The following is an 18,102-nucleotide window of genomic DNA, read 5'->3' as shown; positions in this document are numbered from 1 at the left end:
ACTCCCCGTTGTGCCGGGTCAGCACCAGCCCTACCTCACATTGTCGTGCCTCTGGATGTAAATCTTGTGGAAAATCCTCTCAGGGGGCTTCAGGAAGTCCTCCTTCATCTCCATGGCAACGTTCCGGGGCAGGAGGCTCATGAGGAGCCGCTCCTGGACAGAAGAGAAGGGACCGGGTTAGACAGCAGGGCCCCCTCCCTCCACTCCTCCTCACCTCGCCCTCCCCAGTAAGGGTGTCTTGCCTCTGAGCCTGGGTAGGCCCACGTCCAGGCCTGGACTGCTACTGAACAAGCAACTCCCTCCAGGAGCACTAGCCAGGGCTGGCACAGCCTCCCCAACACCCAGGCCTCCCTGCGGCGCCCCTCACATTACTCCCTGGGCACGCTGCTGAGTCTTAACCTATGTTTCAGCATACAGCAGGGTTACAGCTGCGAAAACACTGCTGTCTCCACCAGGGCCCCAACCTGGCCTCTCTCCCTCCCCCTACTGCTCCAACAACACCCCAGAAAGAGTCTTCCACATTGGCTTAGAGAAACAAGCTGTCCTCCTGAGGTACCCAGAAAGTACCCTTGTTCTTACACAGATAAGCAGCCTAGGGGACCACGTGGCACTCTTTCTTGGTTTTTGTCTTCTTATTTCTCCCTTAGCTGTGTAAGTCAAGCATTTTCTTCTTTCCCCCAAGAGAAAAGAATAAATGTTTGGATTTTTCAAAACAAACTATGCCATCCTGGAGAGTCTTTTCCCCTTCCTAGGCATCAGTTTCCTTGTCTGGACTGAGGGAGTAAGTAGGACTTTGATTCTCATCCTCCAGTTGGATGTTCCCTGACCCCAACCCCAGCTGGCCCTTGACCTGTTGGGCACACCCCTATGTCTGAGAGACCATGTTCCAAAAATATGGTGTGAGGGTCCCCAACTCATCCCTCAGTCCCTCCCATGCCCCTCCCATCTGCTTTGAAAAGAAAAGCAAAAGAGCAGAGTTTAAATCCTGCGTAGAATCAGGTAGAACATCCCACTGACAAGCAAGGAAACAGGCTGGAGAGGGGAAGAAGGCCCATCCCTCCCACCGCGCCCTCCAGCTACGAGCCCCTCCACAGCGGCCTGCCTTACTCAGTGCCAACAGCATTCCCTCCCTCCAAGGAGCCTCAGCAGGAGCCACGCAGGCACCCAGCACTGAGATGCTTCTGCCTTCTCTCCATCCTCAGCCTCACAGGCCTGCCAGGCACAGCCCTGGGAGTCTCTCCTGCATAGGCTACATCCCTGACCCAGGAGCAGCCGCCATCCTGTGTGACTTTTTCAGAAGGAGCACAGGTGCCCAGACACCTTCACATTCAGGGGCCATAGGAGCAGCCACAATGAAAATAGCCACCCACATCCCGAAAGCCCAGCTGGCCACAAGGGCCTCACCTCTCTGTTCCACATGGCAGATAGCGTTCCATGTGTGCAGCCCATTTTACAATGGGAGAACAAATTTGGTACATTTGAAGTTTCCCCTGGTAAGTTACTTCCACATAAACTCCGGAGGAGAAAGACCAGGTCCAGCCCTGCCTGATGCCAAGTGGGACTAAGTCTATGTCTCAGCTGCCTGAGTCCTGGCCCCGGAGTCTGTGGCCTGGAGGTGTGTCCTAAGCAAAGCCAAGGTCTACACTGAGAACCTGCCCCTACCAAGGGTCCCACTGCAGTCCCCACCCGAGCCCTCACTATAGCCCCCAAGTAGCTCCCATGAAGCTCTGTCGCAGCCACCATGTGGCCTCCACCTTGGCGCCCACCTTGGCTCAGGGAATGACAATATCTGAGGAACTGAAAAATGCAAGATACTGAACTCCAAGGAGAACAAAAATGTGACAGGTGATGGGGGAGTATCCAGAGCCACAAGTGCTGATCCCAGGAAGGAAAGAAAGGCTGCTGGGAAGCCCCTGACACACACCCCAACTTCCTGCACACGGTCCCCAGCCGTGGCATAGAGTGCTGCAAGAACCAGTTGTGGCAGAGTTACTTAGCCATCAGCTGGCTGTCCCCAGTAGCCCTGCTCCACTGCTGGCCTCACAAGACAGCCCCTTATTTTCACTGGGGTTCTTGGCTACCTGGAATAAAGACCATATTTTCCAGCCTCCCATGCAGCTAGATATGGCCAAGGAGACATAACTTGAAAGGTCATGTGGAAACTTTGGAAATGTTCCTTAAAAACATATTGTTCTAGCAAAAACCAAATAATCTTCATTAAAAACTGGGCAAAGGACATGAACAGTCACTTCTCAAAAGAAGAAATACAAGGAGCCAACAAACATGAAAAAATGCTCATCACCACTAATCATTACAGAAATGCAAATCAAAACCACCATGAGATACCATCTCACAACAGTCAGAGTGGCTATTATCAAAAAGTCAAAAACAACAGACGCTGGTAAGGCCACGGAGAAAAGGGAACATTTGGTGGGAATATACTGCTAGTGGGAATGTAAATTAGTTCAGCCACTGTGGAAAGTAATTTGGAGATTTCACAAAGAACTTAAAACAGAACTGCCATCAAATCCAGCAACCCCAATACTGGGTACATATCCAAAGGAAAATAAATCATTCTACCAAAAAGGCACATACATGTGTATGTATATCACAGCACTATTTACAATAAAAGACATGAAATCAACACAGGTACCCATCAATGGTGAGCTGGATAAAGAAAATGTACATATACACCATGGAATACTATGCAGTCATAAAAAAGAATGAAATGATGTCCTTTACAGTAACATGGATGCAGCTGGAGGCCACTGAAGTAACACAGAGACAGAAAACCAAATATCACATGTTCTCACTTCTAAGTGGAAGCTAAACATTGGATACATATAGACATAACTATGGGAAGAACAGACACTGGGGACTCCAAAAAGGGGGAGACAGGGAAGGAGGGAGGCAAAGGTTGAAAACTAGCTATTGGGTACTAGTATCTGGGTTATGGGATCAATTGTACCTCAAACCTGAGTATCACACAGTACATTCACATAACAAACCTGTACATGTACCCTCAATCTAACATGAAGGGTAAAATTTAAAAAACAAAACAGCTTGTCCCTCTTCCCTTCTTCTCCTGCTGTAGTTGGGAACACAGTCGTAACAGTCAGATCTCCACCTACTATCTTGGTTTAGGAAGATGAAGGCAACACACTAGGGACACAGGTGGTGAGCTGGATGGAGACTGCTGAGGGTTTCATGGATCACACCTGTCGCACCACCATAAAGTGCCTACCCTGGAATGTATATGTAAGACAAAAAGAGCTATGTCACTTCTGTAAGCCACTGTCACATGACATTCCTAAGGACAACTGCATTTCCAACCAAGGGCTCAGCATTGGCTCCGTCGATTGGATTTGCAGCAGCACCTAAGCCAATATAAGTTAATAAACACAGACTAAGGTACAAACCCTTTCCCACAGGAAGCAAGCAGCCATCTGATAAGACTTAGCATTCATTTCTGATTAAAAAAAAAAAAAAAGACGAAATAGTTCATTCACATTATAAAGATTCCAACTGAAATGCACATCCAATCTCAAAACCCTCAAGGCCCAAGCAGCAGTAAACATTAGTGCCAAGAACAGATCATATCAATAAGCTCTAGCCAACAAAATAATTAAAAAACCCAGAAATCAAAAGTATAAAAGCTAATATGACTATGGGTCATACAAAGTACCCCAGTGTCCTATGAAGGTTATATAAAAATCTTAACGCATTTATCTTGATTATCAAAATGTGACTTAAATGTACTCTTAACAAAAACTAGATATTTCAGTGACAATTGTGAAGACTCTACTTCTGGGAACATGGAGAAGTATTTTTCCCTATTTCTCCTCCTGCTGAACACAACTGAAAGTCCTGGATGTTACACATCAAACAAGCAAGACTAAAAGTCAGAGGGAAGAAGGCAGAAATCTTGAGACCAAGAAATGACATAAAGGTGAGTTCCTGAGGTTTCTTTAGCCTCATATATGCCAGACTGAGTGCTGGAGAAGTGGTCAAGTCAGCAACACCAATGGGCACAGACCAAAGGAAAACACAACAAAAGCCCCTCTCTTCAGCCAAAGGCCCAGGACTGGGCAACTCACAAGAAGAAAACTTTCAGACATAAACCTACCTACTCCAGGCCAGAGACACTGAAAACTCTGTGCCCCAGCCCCACCCACTCCCAGAGTAAGCCAAGTCTTTCTTCTCCACCTGCTGGTAACAAGCATCCCCCAACTCTGAGTCAGTGGGAACCAAGGGGATCTCATTCTCCTCCTGTGAGCCAGGTGCTATTAGTGGGGACCATGAGGGACTAGAACCCTCACTCCTGCTCAGCAGTGAGAAGGAGCCCTCCCCACATGGTGTCAACAGAGGCCCAGTGTGGAGCCTAAACTTCTAACCCCATCTGGCAGTAAAGAGACAGCAGCCCCCTTTCCCAGCCAGAGTCATGTCACAGAAAATCATCAAAAACAAAACGTCCAAATACCATACAGAGCTTCATACATAACATTCCTTAGGTTCCAGCAAACCATCACTCATCAAACCAAGAACTAGAACAAGCTCATCAAGTGAACAAAGACAGTCAACACACATCAATACCAAGACAGATGCCAAAATAACTAATCAAGACTGTAAAGCAACCATCATAAGAATGACTAAATAAAGAACTATAAATGCACTTTAGAAATATAGATGTAAAAATCTTTTACAAGATAGCAATTCAGTGATATGCAACAAGAAGTATATACCCCAAACACATGTGGTTTAATCCAGGGATGTAATGCTAATTCAAAATTGAAACATCAATCAGTGCTACATACCGTATCAACAGAATAAAAAAAAAAAAACACATAGCAATTGATATCAAAAAAGAATTTGACAAAATTCAACATCTATTTATGATGAAAACTTTCAGAAAAATGAAAATAGAAAAAAACTTCATCTTCTTGATAAGGAATATTCAGAAAAAGCCTACACCTAACATTATACTTAATAGTCAAACATTGAATGCTTTCACTGGGAACAAGGCAAGGATGTTGGCTCCCATTACTCATATTCAACATCTCATGGGAAAGTCTTATTAGTGCAGTAAGTTCAGAAAAGGAAAGAAAAGACATACAGATTGGAAAGGAAGAAATAAAAGTAATATGATGGTCTACATGGGAAATACAATGGATGTTACAAAAGCAGAAACAAAAGAAAATTGTACCAAAAAGACTCCTAGAATAAATAATTAAGTTCAGAAGGTCACAGGATACAAGATCAATATACAAAAGTCAATTACATTTCTATATACTAGCAATAAACACATGGACACTGATATTTAAGATACAATACCACTTACTGTTGCTCAAAAATGAAATACTTCGGTATAAATCTAACAAAACATATATAGGACTTGTATGTTAAAAACTGTAAAAGACTGATTAAAGAGATCAGAGAAGATCTAAATAAATGGAGAGACATACCATGTCCATGAATTGGAAGACTCAACTTAGTAAAGATGTTAACCCTCTCCAAATCGATATACAGTTTTAATATAAATCCTATCAAAATCCCAGCAAATTCTTTAGTACCTATAGGCAAAATTATTCTAACACTTAAATGTAAAGGAAAAGGAATAAGACGACCTAACATAATTTTGAAAATGAACAATAAGGTAGAAGAAATCAGCTTACCTGATTTCAAGGCTTGTTATAAAACAAAAATAATCCAGACAGTGTGATGTTAGTTGACAGATAAACACATAAGACAATAAAACAGAATCTAGAATCTACAAATAGACCACACAAATATGCACAACAAATTTTTGACAAAGGTTCAAAAGTAATTCAATGGAGGAAGGGTAGTCTTTTCAACAAATGCTACAGCAACTTGACATTCGTAAACAAAAAAAAAAAATGACTCTTCACCTAAACCTCATACCTTATGCAAAAATTAAATTAAAACATGTTACAGATTTAAACGTAAAAGATAAAACTTTTAGAAAAACACATAAGAACTAAGGTGAGGCAAGAAGTCTTTAGACTTGACACCAGAAGTACAAAAGAAAAAATTGGTGAATTAAACCTCATCAAAATTAAAAATATTTGCTCTCAAAAAGACTCTGCTAAAAGAATGAAATGATAAACTACAAGCTTTGAGAAAATATTCACAAACCACATATCCAAAAAAGTACTGTTATCTAGAACATATAAAGAACTCTCAAGGCCCAGCAATTTAAAAAATCCAATTAGAAAGTAGGCAAAAGACATGGATATGTTGCTGGGTACATAAATGGTACAACCATTCTGGGAAAGTTTCACTATCTCTCAGTAAACTAAATAGGCAACTTTCATATGACCCAGCAACTGTACTTTTAGGTATTCGTGCCAGAAAAATTAGTGCCTATGTTCACGCAAAAACCTGTGCATGAATGTTCATAGCAGCTTTATTCCTAATAGGCCAAAGCTGGAAACTACCAAGACATTCTTCAATGGGCCAACAATTAAACAAACTGTGATATAGCCACACCATAGGATGCCACTTAGTAATAAAAAGAAACAAATATTGATATATTCAACAATATGGATGAATCTCCAAATAATTATGTTGAGTGAAAAAAAGCCAATCCCAAATGTCTACATATTATATGATTCCATTTATATGAACTTTTTGAAATTACAGATCTATAGAAATGGGTTAACAGGTTAGTGATTGCCAGGTCTTCAGAATGAAGGTGTTGTGGAGGGAAGTGGGTGTGGCTATTTAAAGAGAACAAGAGGGATCCTCAGGGTGATGGACGTTCCATATCTTGGCTCTCCCAATGTCAATATCCTGGTTGTGGTATTGCTCCACAGTTCTGCAGATGTTGCCATTGGGGAAGCTGGGTAAAGGGCACATGGGATCTCTCTGTGTTATTTCTTACAACTACATGTGAATCTACAAGTAGTCAAAAATAAAAACAGTTTAATTTTAACTAACAAAAAAAGATTCTGAATACAGAGAAACTAGAGGCTTTGCATATTCCTGGTAGGGATGGAAAATGGTGCAGCCACTTTAGAAAAGAGTCGAGCAGCTCCTTAAAATGCTAACCATAGAGTTACCATAAGACCGAGCAATTCTATTCCTAGGTATTTATCCAAAAGAAATGAAGATGTGTTCACACAAAAACTTGCATGTGATTTTTTATAGCAGCATTACTTATTATAGTCAGAGTGGAAACAACCCAAATACGTATCAACTGTGAACAGATAAACAAAATGTGATCCATCCATCCAATGGAATATTATTTGTCCATATAAAAGAATGAAATACTAAAACATGCTAAGATCTGGATGCACTTCAAAAACATTATGCTAAGTGGAAGGAGCCAGTCACAAAAGATCACCTATTATACGATTCCATTTGTATGAAAGGTCCAGAACAGGCAAATCTATAGAGACAGAAGATAAATTAGCAGGTGCCTACGTCTTGCTGGAGGGTAGGTGTGGGTATATACGGAGAGTGACTGCTAATGGATACAAGGTATCTTTGGGGGATAATAAAAATATCCTAAATTTAGATTATTGTATACTAATTTTCTATCATAAGATCATTTGACATATGTATGAAATAAGATTAATGTGTAATAAGATTAAGATTTTTTGGATAATTCTATATAATAATAACTCTAAAATACAGGAAATAGCATTTAACTGAACTTTATTCAATTGAACAAAGTTTACTTAATTGAACTTTATGGTATATAAACTCAATAAAGATGTTTAAAAAATGGAAAAAAAATCACAAGTGTAGTGGTTTGAGAAGGTGCTGTCCATGGGCTAGCCCTGTTTAAAAATCCATACTGCATCACTTAAATGGAAGTCTTCTTTCTCTTGATAAATTTCTTCACATGATGAGAACTCAAAATTGTTCCATTTACCTTGTTAGGGTAACAAATTGAGTGTGTGCTTTAAATAGCTGCATATTATTTTTGGAATTCTGATTTAATAATGGCATCTGAGGAACAGCCAGGGCTCTGGGAGGGGCCAGCTCCATAAGATGGAAGAGGGAGCTGAACTCAGGGACACAGGGCTTCCTGGACAGGGTGTAGGCAGAGGAGGAGGACGCTGAGGGTGACCTCCTATGCCTCTCACCCTGTGCTCTCCAGCTGTGACAGGCACAGACCTCAGGCTAGACCCTTGTTGGGGGCCATGAACACCCTGAAGCCCCCAAATGGTCTTTACCACACAGTGGAGCTGCACTTCCAGCCCATATCCCCATCCTCTCCAAGCAGAAGGGAGGCAGAGCTCACGCTCACCAAAAGTAGTGCCTGTGACCACCTCCACCTCAATTTGCTGCCTGAATGCCTCCTCCAGTTCCCACCTCCCTGCCTCTACCTGGCAAATCCCTACACATCCCTTAAAGCCCTGATCATTCTTGCTCTTCCCCATAGTACGTCCCTATTCAGTTCAGTCAAGGCCACCTCCTGAAGCCCTGGCACTGGTCACTTCTGAGAGCATCTCTATAGCCAGAACAGCCCTGGTACCCTCTGCCCTGCCCCAAGCCTGGTACCCTCCACCCTGCCCCAAGCCTGGTGAGTGTTCTCAGCCATGGCGTCCTCCATCCACACTGCTGGCGGGGTTCAGGGCCCTTCCCTTCTCCTAGCACCAACTCCAGGCAGGACATGTCTGGAAGGTGAGGGCCATATCCACTTGTCCTCACCCATACCTCTCACCCCCAAGTTGACTGGCAAGGTCACAAAAGCATGTGTATGAGATGCACACACAAAAAGGCCACCGCTGGGAGTGCTGGGCCAAGGAAGCTATAGGATCAATTCCCCAATCACACTCTATCGCATTCATTCACTACACACCTATTAACGAGGACTCATGACTGTGCCTCTACCAGCCGTTGTTCTGCAAGGTAAAATCACCAACGAGACAAACCAGAAGGAGGTTGGAAAAAAACAAACAATAATGGCCTCTAAAGTTGTGGCAGTGCTGCAAAAAGGAGTCTCCTTCCAGGGTGGACAGCAGGCCCTGAGCAGAGGAGCAGGCTAAGGGTGCAGTGTGGTCATGTATAGATAGCACTGCCCCTCATCACCCACAACCAGCCACACTCAGGGCTGGTGGATCCGAGGCCTGGAGCCAGTCAGGAAGCTGCCCAGCCACAGCCCATCAGAGCCAGTTGAGAATCTGGCAGGATCCCCTCTCCTGCCTCCTGCCACATGCAGCTCAAGTAAGAGTGGGGATAGGGGAAAGGGAGGAAACCCAGCAGGAAGGGGCCGTCCCCCAGCCCAGGCCTGCTTGTCCACCAGCTGCACAGGGGTGGCGATGTGTACTTCTATTTGCACTTGGCCATCCAGGGAGCCCAGAGCTGGGCACTCACCACTCCAGGCACACTCATCCAGGACTCACATGCAGCATCTCCTTATTTTTAAATCATACACTTGACTTTTATTTGAAATAAAATAACATGTTGTTTTGTGGCTGCTATGGACTAAATAGACTCTCCCCTCCATATATATAGGTTGAAGCCCTAACACCCAATCTGGCGATTTGAAGACAGGGCCTTTAGGGAGGTATTAAATTAAAATGAGGCAATTGGGTGGGCCCTAATCCAATGTGGCTGCATTCCTCTTCTCCTCCTAAGAGGAAATTAGGAGACACAGAGAGACACCAAGGGTGTGTGCACAGAGGGAAGACCATGTGAGGACACAGGGAGAAGATGGCCATCGGTAAGTCAAGGAGAGGGGCCTCAGATGGAACCAGCCCTGATAATACCTTGATCTTGGACTCTGCAACCTCCAGAACTGTGAGGAAATACACTTCTCTTGCTGCAGCCACCCTGTCTCTGTTACGCAGCCTAAGCTGACTACCCCAGCCCCGGGCTGCCTCCCTCCAGACTTCTGCCCATGAGAACGACAATTTCTATTTTGTTTAAGCCACCATTTTCCAGGTCAGTTACTAGCAGCCAAACCATATTCTAACTGACATGCTGTCCCAAGGGGCCACTTTACTCCAGACAGGCTCTCTGAGCTATGTCTTCCTCAGCGAGCAGGGTCAGAGCCTGCCTTCCCGTTGCTGCTCTCCCCCACTTGTGGCTCTGCTCCCCGGGCTCTTCCAGGAAAGCCCGGTGGGAAACTGCAAAGCTCCCTGCAGCCTGCAGCTGTGTGTGCCGAGTCCCTCACCCTGTCAGAGGTCCCCTCCATGGGTCACTTCATGTCACTATACTAGACATAGCTGGGCCCAGTTCCCTAGTCATCAGAGGGCCAGGCTGCACATGTAGCAGATCTGCCCTCTCCCTCACAGACCACCAGATGCCCACAGCACAGCAGATCCCATGTCCTCATCAGCATGGAGGTAGGCCCTGGTAGGCTCAGGGACCCTTCCTCTCCCAGCCACACCTGGGCTCTATATCTTGGCATGTGGCTTCTGAGCCTGGGCTGTTCCATCAGGGAAAACCAAGAAGACCAGTGTGTCCAGGAGCCACATGTTGGCCACCACCTCCATCTGCCATGCAGACTTCAAACAAACTAGGAAAAAGACAGATGTGGCAAGGCCACTCAAGATGGCTCACACCTTTAATCCTAGCACTTTGGGAGGCTGAGGCGGGCAGATCACAGGAGGTCAGGAGTTTGAGATCAGCCTGACCAACATGGTGAAAACCCATCTCTACTAAAAATATAAAATTAGCTGGGCATGGTGGCACATGCCTGTAATCCCAGCTACTCGGGAGGCTGAGGCAGAAGAATCGCTTGAACCTGGGAGGCGGAGGTTGCAGTGAGTCAAGCTAGTGCCACTGTACTCCAGCTGGGGTGACAGAATGAGACTCTGTCTCAAACAAACAAACAAAAAAAAAAAACCAGACACATGTGGCAAACAACTAGGTCCCCACAAACCTCCTCACAGTCCCCCAGGACATGCCAGAGAGCCAGCCTCCCACAGACAGTCCAAGGTGACAACCAGCTCCGGCATCTTCCTCGACAATATTGCAGCACTGGCCACAGAATGACAGGGAGGAGACTCTGGGATTCCCGGAGCTGATACAGAGCAAACTGTGACACACAAGCCACAAAAACCAAGCAGAAGGAGGTGACTGGGGGGCCCAATGTGGTGCTCCTGGAGAGTTAAGGAGACTGAAGAACCCAGCAGGCTGTGCCAGCCACAGGGGAACAGGATGCCTCAGCATGGAACCAGATGTGTGACATCCATGCAGGAGGGGTATGCCCCCTGGTACCACTTTTGACGGTCCCCAGAAGAGATGCTGGCATTCAAGGCAGGAAGGAGGCTGGGCAGGGGCTGCTCCAGGAGGCCATGGAGCAGGTCACCTCCACTACCCAGCATATGATCAACAAATTGGGAGCCGGGAGCTAGAGCCTCTGATGCTGACCACAAACACCTTGGACCTCAGTTCCACTTGCATGGGTGTCCTGGCAATGGCAGAGGGCTGACAGCACACAGGAGTTATGTCGCCCTGACCAGGCAGCATGCCCTGCCCCTCGCTCCTAGAACCTGGTGCATGAAACAGCAGCAGCGCAGGGACCAAGCGTCCACCTGACGCCCACCCAATCCACTTCAACACCAAGAAGCCAAACCGCTAATGAAAACAGGGCTGAGAGAGAGGCTTTCCCCGCCGTCCACGTGACAGGCCTCTGTGAGATGTGGGAATCCGAGATCTGTCCTCCATAATCACCAGCCAGCTCGACCTGGGCTCAGAGAGCGAGCTTTCCATGCTGTGACTGATCAAACTGGAATTGCGTTTTCCTTGAAGTTCTGTCTAACTCATCTGTAAAACCATCTGGGCTTGCTGTTTACTTTTTGATGAGCTTGAAAATTACTGAATCAATCTTTTTAATAATTATAGGATTTTTCAGGCTTTCTTTTTCTTTGGGGATCATCTTTGGTAACTCACACTTTTTCTGGAAATTTGGCCATTTTGTCTCTCTTCAAATATACTGGCATAAAATTATTCTCAGCATTTCCCCATTATCTATTTTTAATCCCTGCTTTATCTGCAGCCTTTCTCATCCCTCATGCTCCTTATTTGTGTCTGCTCTTTTTCTTCTTGATCAGTCTCTCTAAGGCTTTTCTATTTCAGAAAACCAACTCTTGACATTTTTGTTCAGAAACAGAAAAAGTCCTGTTAAAAGAACCTTCACACCCCTTTGGAGCATTTTAGCTGGGTTATTTGTAAGCCTAAAACGTCTGTGTGAGCATTTTTTAGCTGAGGAAGTCTGTGGCCACGAAAGGAGGAAACAGCCACGTGGTCTCCTTGGAAGATCCCGGGCTCACCCTGGCTCTGCCACTGGCAACTCTGTTATTTGCTCCTTTATCTTTCCTGGGTTATTTAAATTTTCAGGGCCACAGTTCTCAGATTTATTAAGCAGAATAAAGTCCTTACATTCCTAACCATGATACAGAGGGCTGAAATTAATTTTAAAGAGATCTGACAACTTAGAAAGAACATCTTGGTACCCTGACCTTCTTCTATTCTGCCCAGACCCTGCAGGCAAGGACAGATGAAGGGCAGGGGCCCACGGTGACCCTTTGTTCTGTTTCTTTGTTTTGCTGTGTTGAGAGAAGGGGTCATTTTAGCTCATTCAAATGCCCCGAAAGGAATCAGTCTCAGGCACACTGACAATTCAGGTAAACCTTTCCTAAGTACAGCAGACAACTTTCCAGACAGACAGGAAGTAGTGCAATGAAACAGGCAAGCCGCTATTCCCCACCCCACCCTTCTCTTCCAGAGCCTCTTGTTCCATGGGCTGCCCTGAAAAGGTAGAGGAGAGGACAGTGAGAGCTACTGTAGTATTTCCCCTCAGAAGAATGCTGGCAGAAGCCTAGCCCCTTGAGACTGGCACCTGCCTCAGCAGGAGCAGACCAGACCCTTAAAGCCTCAAAGATTCTGCAGGGCAACCACAGGGCTACTGGAACTAAACAGTAAAGGAGGGAAAGGAGAAAGTTCCTATTGGCTGTATCTGTTGTCACCTTCTTCATGGGTTGCTGCAAAAGTTAGCAGTAAGTAGGCACAGAGCACCCAAGGATACATCCTGGCTGGTAAAAGCCAACCCTGGCATCATAAACCAGGAAATTAAGAGGTGCTCCCCAGGACTTAAGGTGAAGCACACGCTACTACTGGTGTCGAAACATAACTTATCAAACTAGGCAAGAACGACCTGGCATTGGGGAACAGAGGCATCCAATGTGTAAACAGAGTGGAGAAGAGCGTGAGAGCCAGCGGCCTCCACCCCTGGCACTGCCAGGAGGCTCGGAGCAAGGGCACTGCTGCTACAGCCATCTCCATCTGTTCCATCAGTTCCCATCCCGGAACAAAACTGGTTCAGCTGGGACAGGATGAGAGGTTTTAATGTTAGGAATTTGCATTTCAGAATAGCAGTCCCCCACTGTGCTCTCCTGTCAACCCAGGCAGTCAGTGCGGGCCATACAGTGCGGACCTGTCCACAGGCACATCCCTGGGAGGTGTTTTCTGAGCCTCCTGAGCTGAACTCCTGTTTTATGAACTGAACACAATGTTCTCCCTGCTCACAAAGCCGCTGACCACAGTGCCTCTGAGTTATGCATTCATCCCCCAGGAAGAAACAAAAAGAAAACCACCACCAAACTCCCCAGTGTGTCTGCTCCCCTGCCTCCACGCCCTTGCCTGTGCACTGACCCTCAAACCGTGTTCATGATGTCACTTTCCCGCTAGGCTCAGGAGCTCCCCTCTGTGAGCACAGACACACAGAAGCCAGCCCTGACCCCCTCTCCACCAGTCAGAGCCATCTCCTTCCAGCTGAGGCCACAGGACATGAAATGATTTCCCTCAAAGCATTGTGCATGGGAGCATAAGGCTCAGAGTCTGCCCACACGCCTCCCCTCGACTCGACCTCACTCAGCCCACATCTTCCGGTCCCTCTGGACGTGCCTTGCGTTCCACCGCCTCCTACCAGTGATGCCCACATCAGCTTCCAGGACCAGGGTACATTGATCCAGAATCCCTCTCAGGACTGGGGTATGTCCCCCACAGATCCCATCCTGAAACCAAGGGGTATCCCCTCTTAGGACCAGGGTACATCCACCCAGAAGCCCTCCCAGACTGGGGTGTGTCCACACCCAGATCCTCTCCCAGGTCCAGGTGTGTCTCCCTGGATCTCCCCGTAGAATCAGTTCACATCCCCCCATCTCCCCTCTCAGAACCTCAGGGCATCCTCCAATCCTCTCCTATCACTCACTTGTGTTGCCTGGATGGTCCAAGTGGCTGCGGAAGGCTCTGGGAACAGGTATTGAATGGAAATGTGTCATGAATGGAATTAAAATATGAAAGGCAGATGCTCACAACTAGCCACATGGTAAGGCTCCCTCACCTGTCATTCAGGAGACTGGCATTTCATGCTGACACGTGTGAGGCCTGGGCAGGGCTGCCATGGCCACCTCCAGGCTCTCTGGATGGCCAGGCAGTCCCCAGGCAGATGCTGAGGGACAAAGTGCCTGTGTACCTGAGAGACCCAAGAGCGGGCAGGGCCCTCTTGGGCCCCAAGTGCTCCCCTCTGCCATCCCAAAGAGACAAGGCTCCTTGCGCTGACATCGGGCAGCAGGTGGCCAGGAGGAAGCTGAATGCTGATTACCAGCCCATCTAGACAGACAGTTATTGTGAGATACAACTCTGCAGGCTCAAAGGGAGTCGACAGAAAAAATACAGCAAAAGTCAGGACAGCTGAGGTCTGAGGATACACTTGGTAAAGTCACAGAAGGCATGTCCTCAATCAGCGCTCAGGTGTCAAAACATCAGCTCAGCTTTGAAGCAACAGAGGAAATCATGAAGGAAAATGATCCTTCCATTTGAAAACATAAAAGATTGAATTTTTACACAAGGAAAAGCAAAGCTAGAGGAACAGACCCGGGGAAACGTGGGGATGAGGCATCAGTGTTTCTGTTATACAATGAGAAACTGTATAGTTTCTGACTATATCTGACTGCCAGGAAAGCCAGAATATTACGGGACGGAGGGTTGGAGCATACTAGTCACAAAGAAATACAGAAAGTGAACAAGCATGAAGGAGTTGCCGTCAGCCTTAGTAAACAGAAAGGGGCAGGGGAAACAGGAGGTGCCAAGTCCTCACAGAGAGAGAGGGAGGCAGGGAGGGAGAAAGGCGGAAACCAATAGGCAGAAGGAGAGGAGAAGGGAGAAAGACAGGGACTGCAGAGCAGCTCATCAGATCCCCGACCCACCTACAGGGCTGGGCGAAGCCTGGCAATCTGCATTCCTAACAGGCTCCCCGTTGGCCTGGGCTGCTATAGACAGCAGAATGTAAGCAGACATCACTTATAAAGATGTAAAAGAGCACAAGTTTGGGAAAATACCTCAGAAACCTGGGAGAGAAACGACATATTTGCACTGCTAAAAATGTTACTCAGTGAATACTTCATGTGCGTGAAGAAAAAACTCTTTTAGAACGTGGTATCTAAATGTCAGACACTGAGAACACTGCAGAACATGCATTAAGGGGAAGAATAAGCAGATGTTTTAAATCACATTTATCACACCAGTAGCTATGTCTGTGCAAAATGATAAGCAAAAAGACAGAAAATAAAATTACATCTACACCAAAATGGCAATCACGTGGGGAAAAATACACATAAAGACAACATCTGAACAATAAATAGCATTCGGCTGGGTTAACTGGATTGGGTGACATTTTGAAAATGTCCTGCTTAAGAACGTACGCTCTGCAGTTAGAACTTGGACACATCTCTGAGCCTCCCTGAGTGTGGACTGCCTCCTCCATAGGGCTGAGGAAAAAATCCCTTGCTCACAGAGCTGCTATAAAACCCAGTGAAATGCTGCACATCAAGCAGCAAAGGCTAGACTAGACAATACTGGGTGGAAAGAGAGTCCTTAGGAGAGGCAGCAAACATCAGAAAATAAGTGAAAAAAGACCAACACAGAAGCAGGAAAGGAAGGTATGGAAAAGGAGATGGGAGGGAGATAAAAGAGGAAAAGAAAAGGATGATTCGGAAATGCACACAAGCAGGGCCCATGAAAAGAGCCTTTGCCTTCTCCACTACAGAGAATGTAACTAAGGGGAGAACAGGGCTTCCAAAGATTCATTTCTGGGATTTTATGGAGGTAACAAAATAAGGCTATACACCTCTCACAAAGCACAAAGGAGGTATCTCTCCCAGTGTGACCGACTCCAGTCTAAGAGCAAATGCTCAGGGTTCAGCCTCGAAAGATGCTCAATTTATACACACACCAACACATTCACGCACACACATAGACAACACATCAACATATGGGCATATACACATATACACATATCCCTGCATATCACAGACATACACACACAGACATACAGGCATGCCTACACAGACACACACATCTACATGAATACAAAACCACACATACATGCAACCACACAGATGTACAGACAGGCACATACATGCACACATACACATGAGCACAGGCATTCACAGACACACATGCACACATGTACAGAGGCAAAGGCAAATGTGTACATATCCACACATGCATCTCCACAGGGACGCACATGTACATATACACAGACATGTACCACTGCCCACATATCATCCACATGGACACGCCCTCCTACATGTTCACATACACGGCAATGCACACACCACCTAAACATATATATGTGATCTATTTCTCAACTATATCCTACTTTTATTGTAACTATTAGGGATCGCAACAATGTCTATACATGAAATGTGTTTGTGAGTTTTTACATTTATATTTGGTATAATACCTTGTATTCACATAGTTGAGAAAGAGATCCTACATGCCAGCCACAGGCCTGAGACAGAAGCAGTTTTGTGTCACAGAGGCCTGTGAGCCCCAAGACTGGGGGAAGAGTCTAGATCCTTCCAGTGGAAGCACATGGAATGTGCCAGGCTTATCCCAGGGGCTCCCAGATGGTTCTTCCTAAGCCCACGTGCTGGGCACAGGCCCCAGGCAGCAGACAGGGAGCACAGAAGACGGGTCACAGAGGGCGGTGGGAACCTAGGCATGGCTCCCTCCAAGCCACTGCTCTTTCCCTCGTGGCTGTTTCATCCTGAAAATGGGGTGATGTCAGCCACTGGAGCAACCCCAAGGGCTGTGGGTGCTGTATCATGATCACCGTGACCCTTCTACAACTCCCAGCACAAGGGCACCTCTGCCCTCCACAAGTGCCAGCGTGCTGTGGGGCTGGCCACACTGAGCCAAGGGCAGGGCTGGTGGGAGCCTCAGGCCAGTGGGTCAGGGCCACCTGCACGGTCACATTCACCCAAGGCCCAGCCAGGACCTGCCTCGTCGTCCCTGGGCACCTGACTCATTCCAGCTGTAACTGGAAGTCAGTGCGCCCAAATGCTGTCCCCAGAGCAGTCCCATCCCAGCACTATCCCATGGGCAGCAAACCCAGCCTGCCTGTCCATTTGCTAACTATAAAACCTCAGGGCATCTCCTCCACAGCCTCAAATACCAACATGTACCACTGGGAATTGTGGCCCATGTCACCACAAGGTAAACTGAGGCTCAGGAAGGCAGCTTCCTCCACCTCCCCAGCACCACAGCCAACCCCTCCAGGCTGACTGGCCCAAGCCACTGACCTGCTTCTCGTTCTCATCCTCCAGCCTCAGTCGATCCTCAATGCAGCTCCGGGCCTGCAGGAACGCCTTCCTCTGCGAACGCTCAGTCAGAATCCGCACGAAGACCCCATACATGTTCACACCGACAAAGAGCAAGGCGTTGGCGCCGAGCTGCAGGGAGAGAAGGAGGCAACATGTGGAGCCTGACATCTCACACACATGAAGAGGGCCCAGGCCGCCCGGAGAACATAGCAAGAGCTCTCCAAAAGCCACACGGCCTGGGGCCAAACCCATGGCATGGGGCCAGGGACACAGGGAGCCAGCTAGGCAGGAGCCCATCCTCACCGTGTTCGGGTGGCCGTGAGACAGCATGTCAGGGGACAAGGAGTAACCAGGCCTAGTATCAAGGCCAAATTGTGCCCCTCAAAATGCACAAAGTCCTAACCCCCAGGACCTCAGGATGTGACTAATTGAAAACAGGGGTCTTTACAGAGGCAATTAGGTTAAAATGAGGCCATCAGGGTGGGCACTAATCCAATCTGCCTGGTGTCCTTAT

At 46.9% G+C, this 18,102-nt stretch overlaps 1 protein-coding gene across 2 annotated transcripts in view; it reads right to left on the bottom strand.

Moving 5' to 3' along the window:
- The window catches only part of ADCY1 (adenylate cyclase 1), a 140,829-nt gene that overhangs the window by 104,195 nt on the left and 18,532 nt on the right, over nt 1–18,102 (bottom strand). For both annotated transcript variants that reach the window (XM_010374597.1, XM_010374596.2), the window contains 2 exons: nt 17,568–17,717; nt 35–153 (listed from right to left, as the gene is read on the bottom strand). In XM_010374597.1, the coding sequence (XP_010372899.1) occupies nt 35–153; nt 17,568–17,681 (233 nt within the window). In that variant the 5' untranslated portion in view covers nt 17,682–17,717. The remainder of the gene's footprint in view (nt 1–34; nt 154–17,567; nt 17,718–18,102) is intronic.

The sequence above is a fragment of the Rhinopithecus roxellana genome, chromosome 6 (genome assembly GCF_007565055.1).
Source record: "Rhinopithecus roxellana isolate Shanxi Qingling chromosome 6, ASM756505v1, whole genome shotgun sequence".
In the NCBI taxonomy this organism is placed as follows: domain Eukaryota; kingdom Metazoa; phylum Chordata; class Mammalia; order Primates; family Cercopithecidae; genus Rhinopithecus; species Rhinopithecus roxellana.
This window is presented reverse-complemented; position numbering and strand designations above follow the sequence as displayed.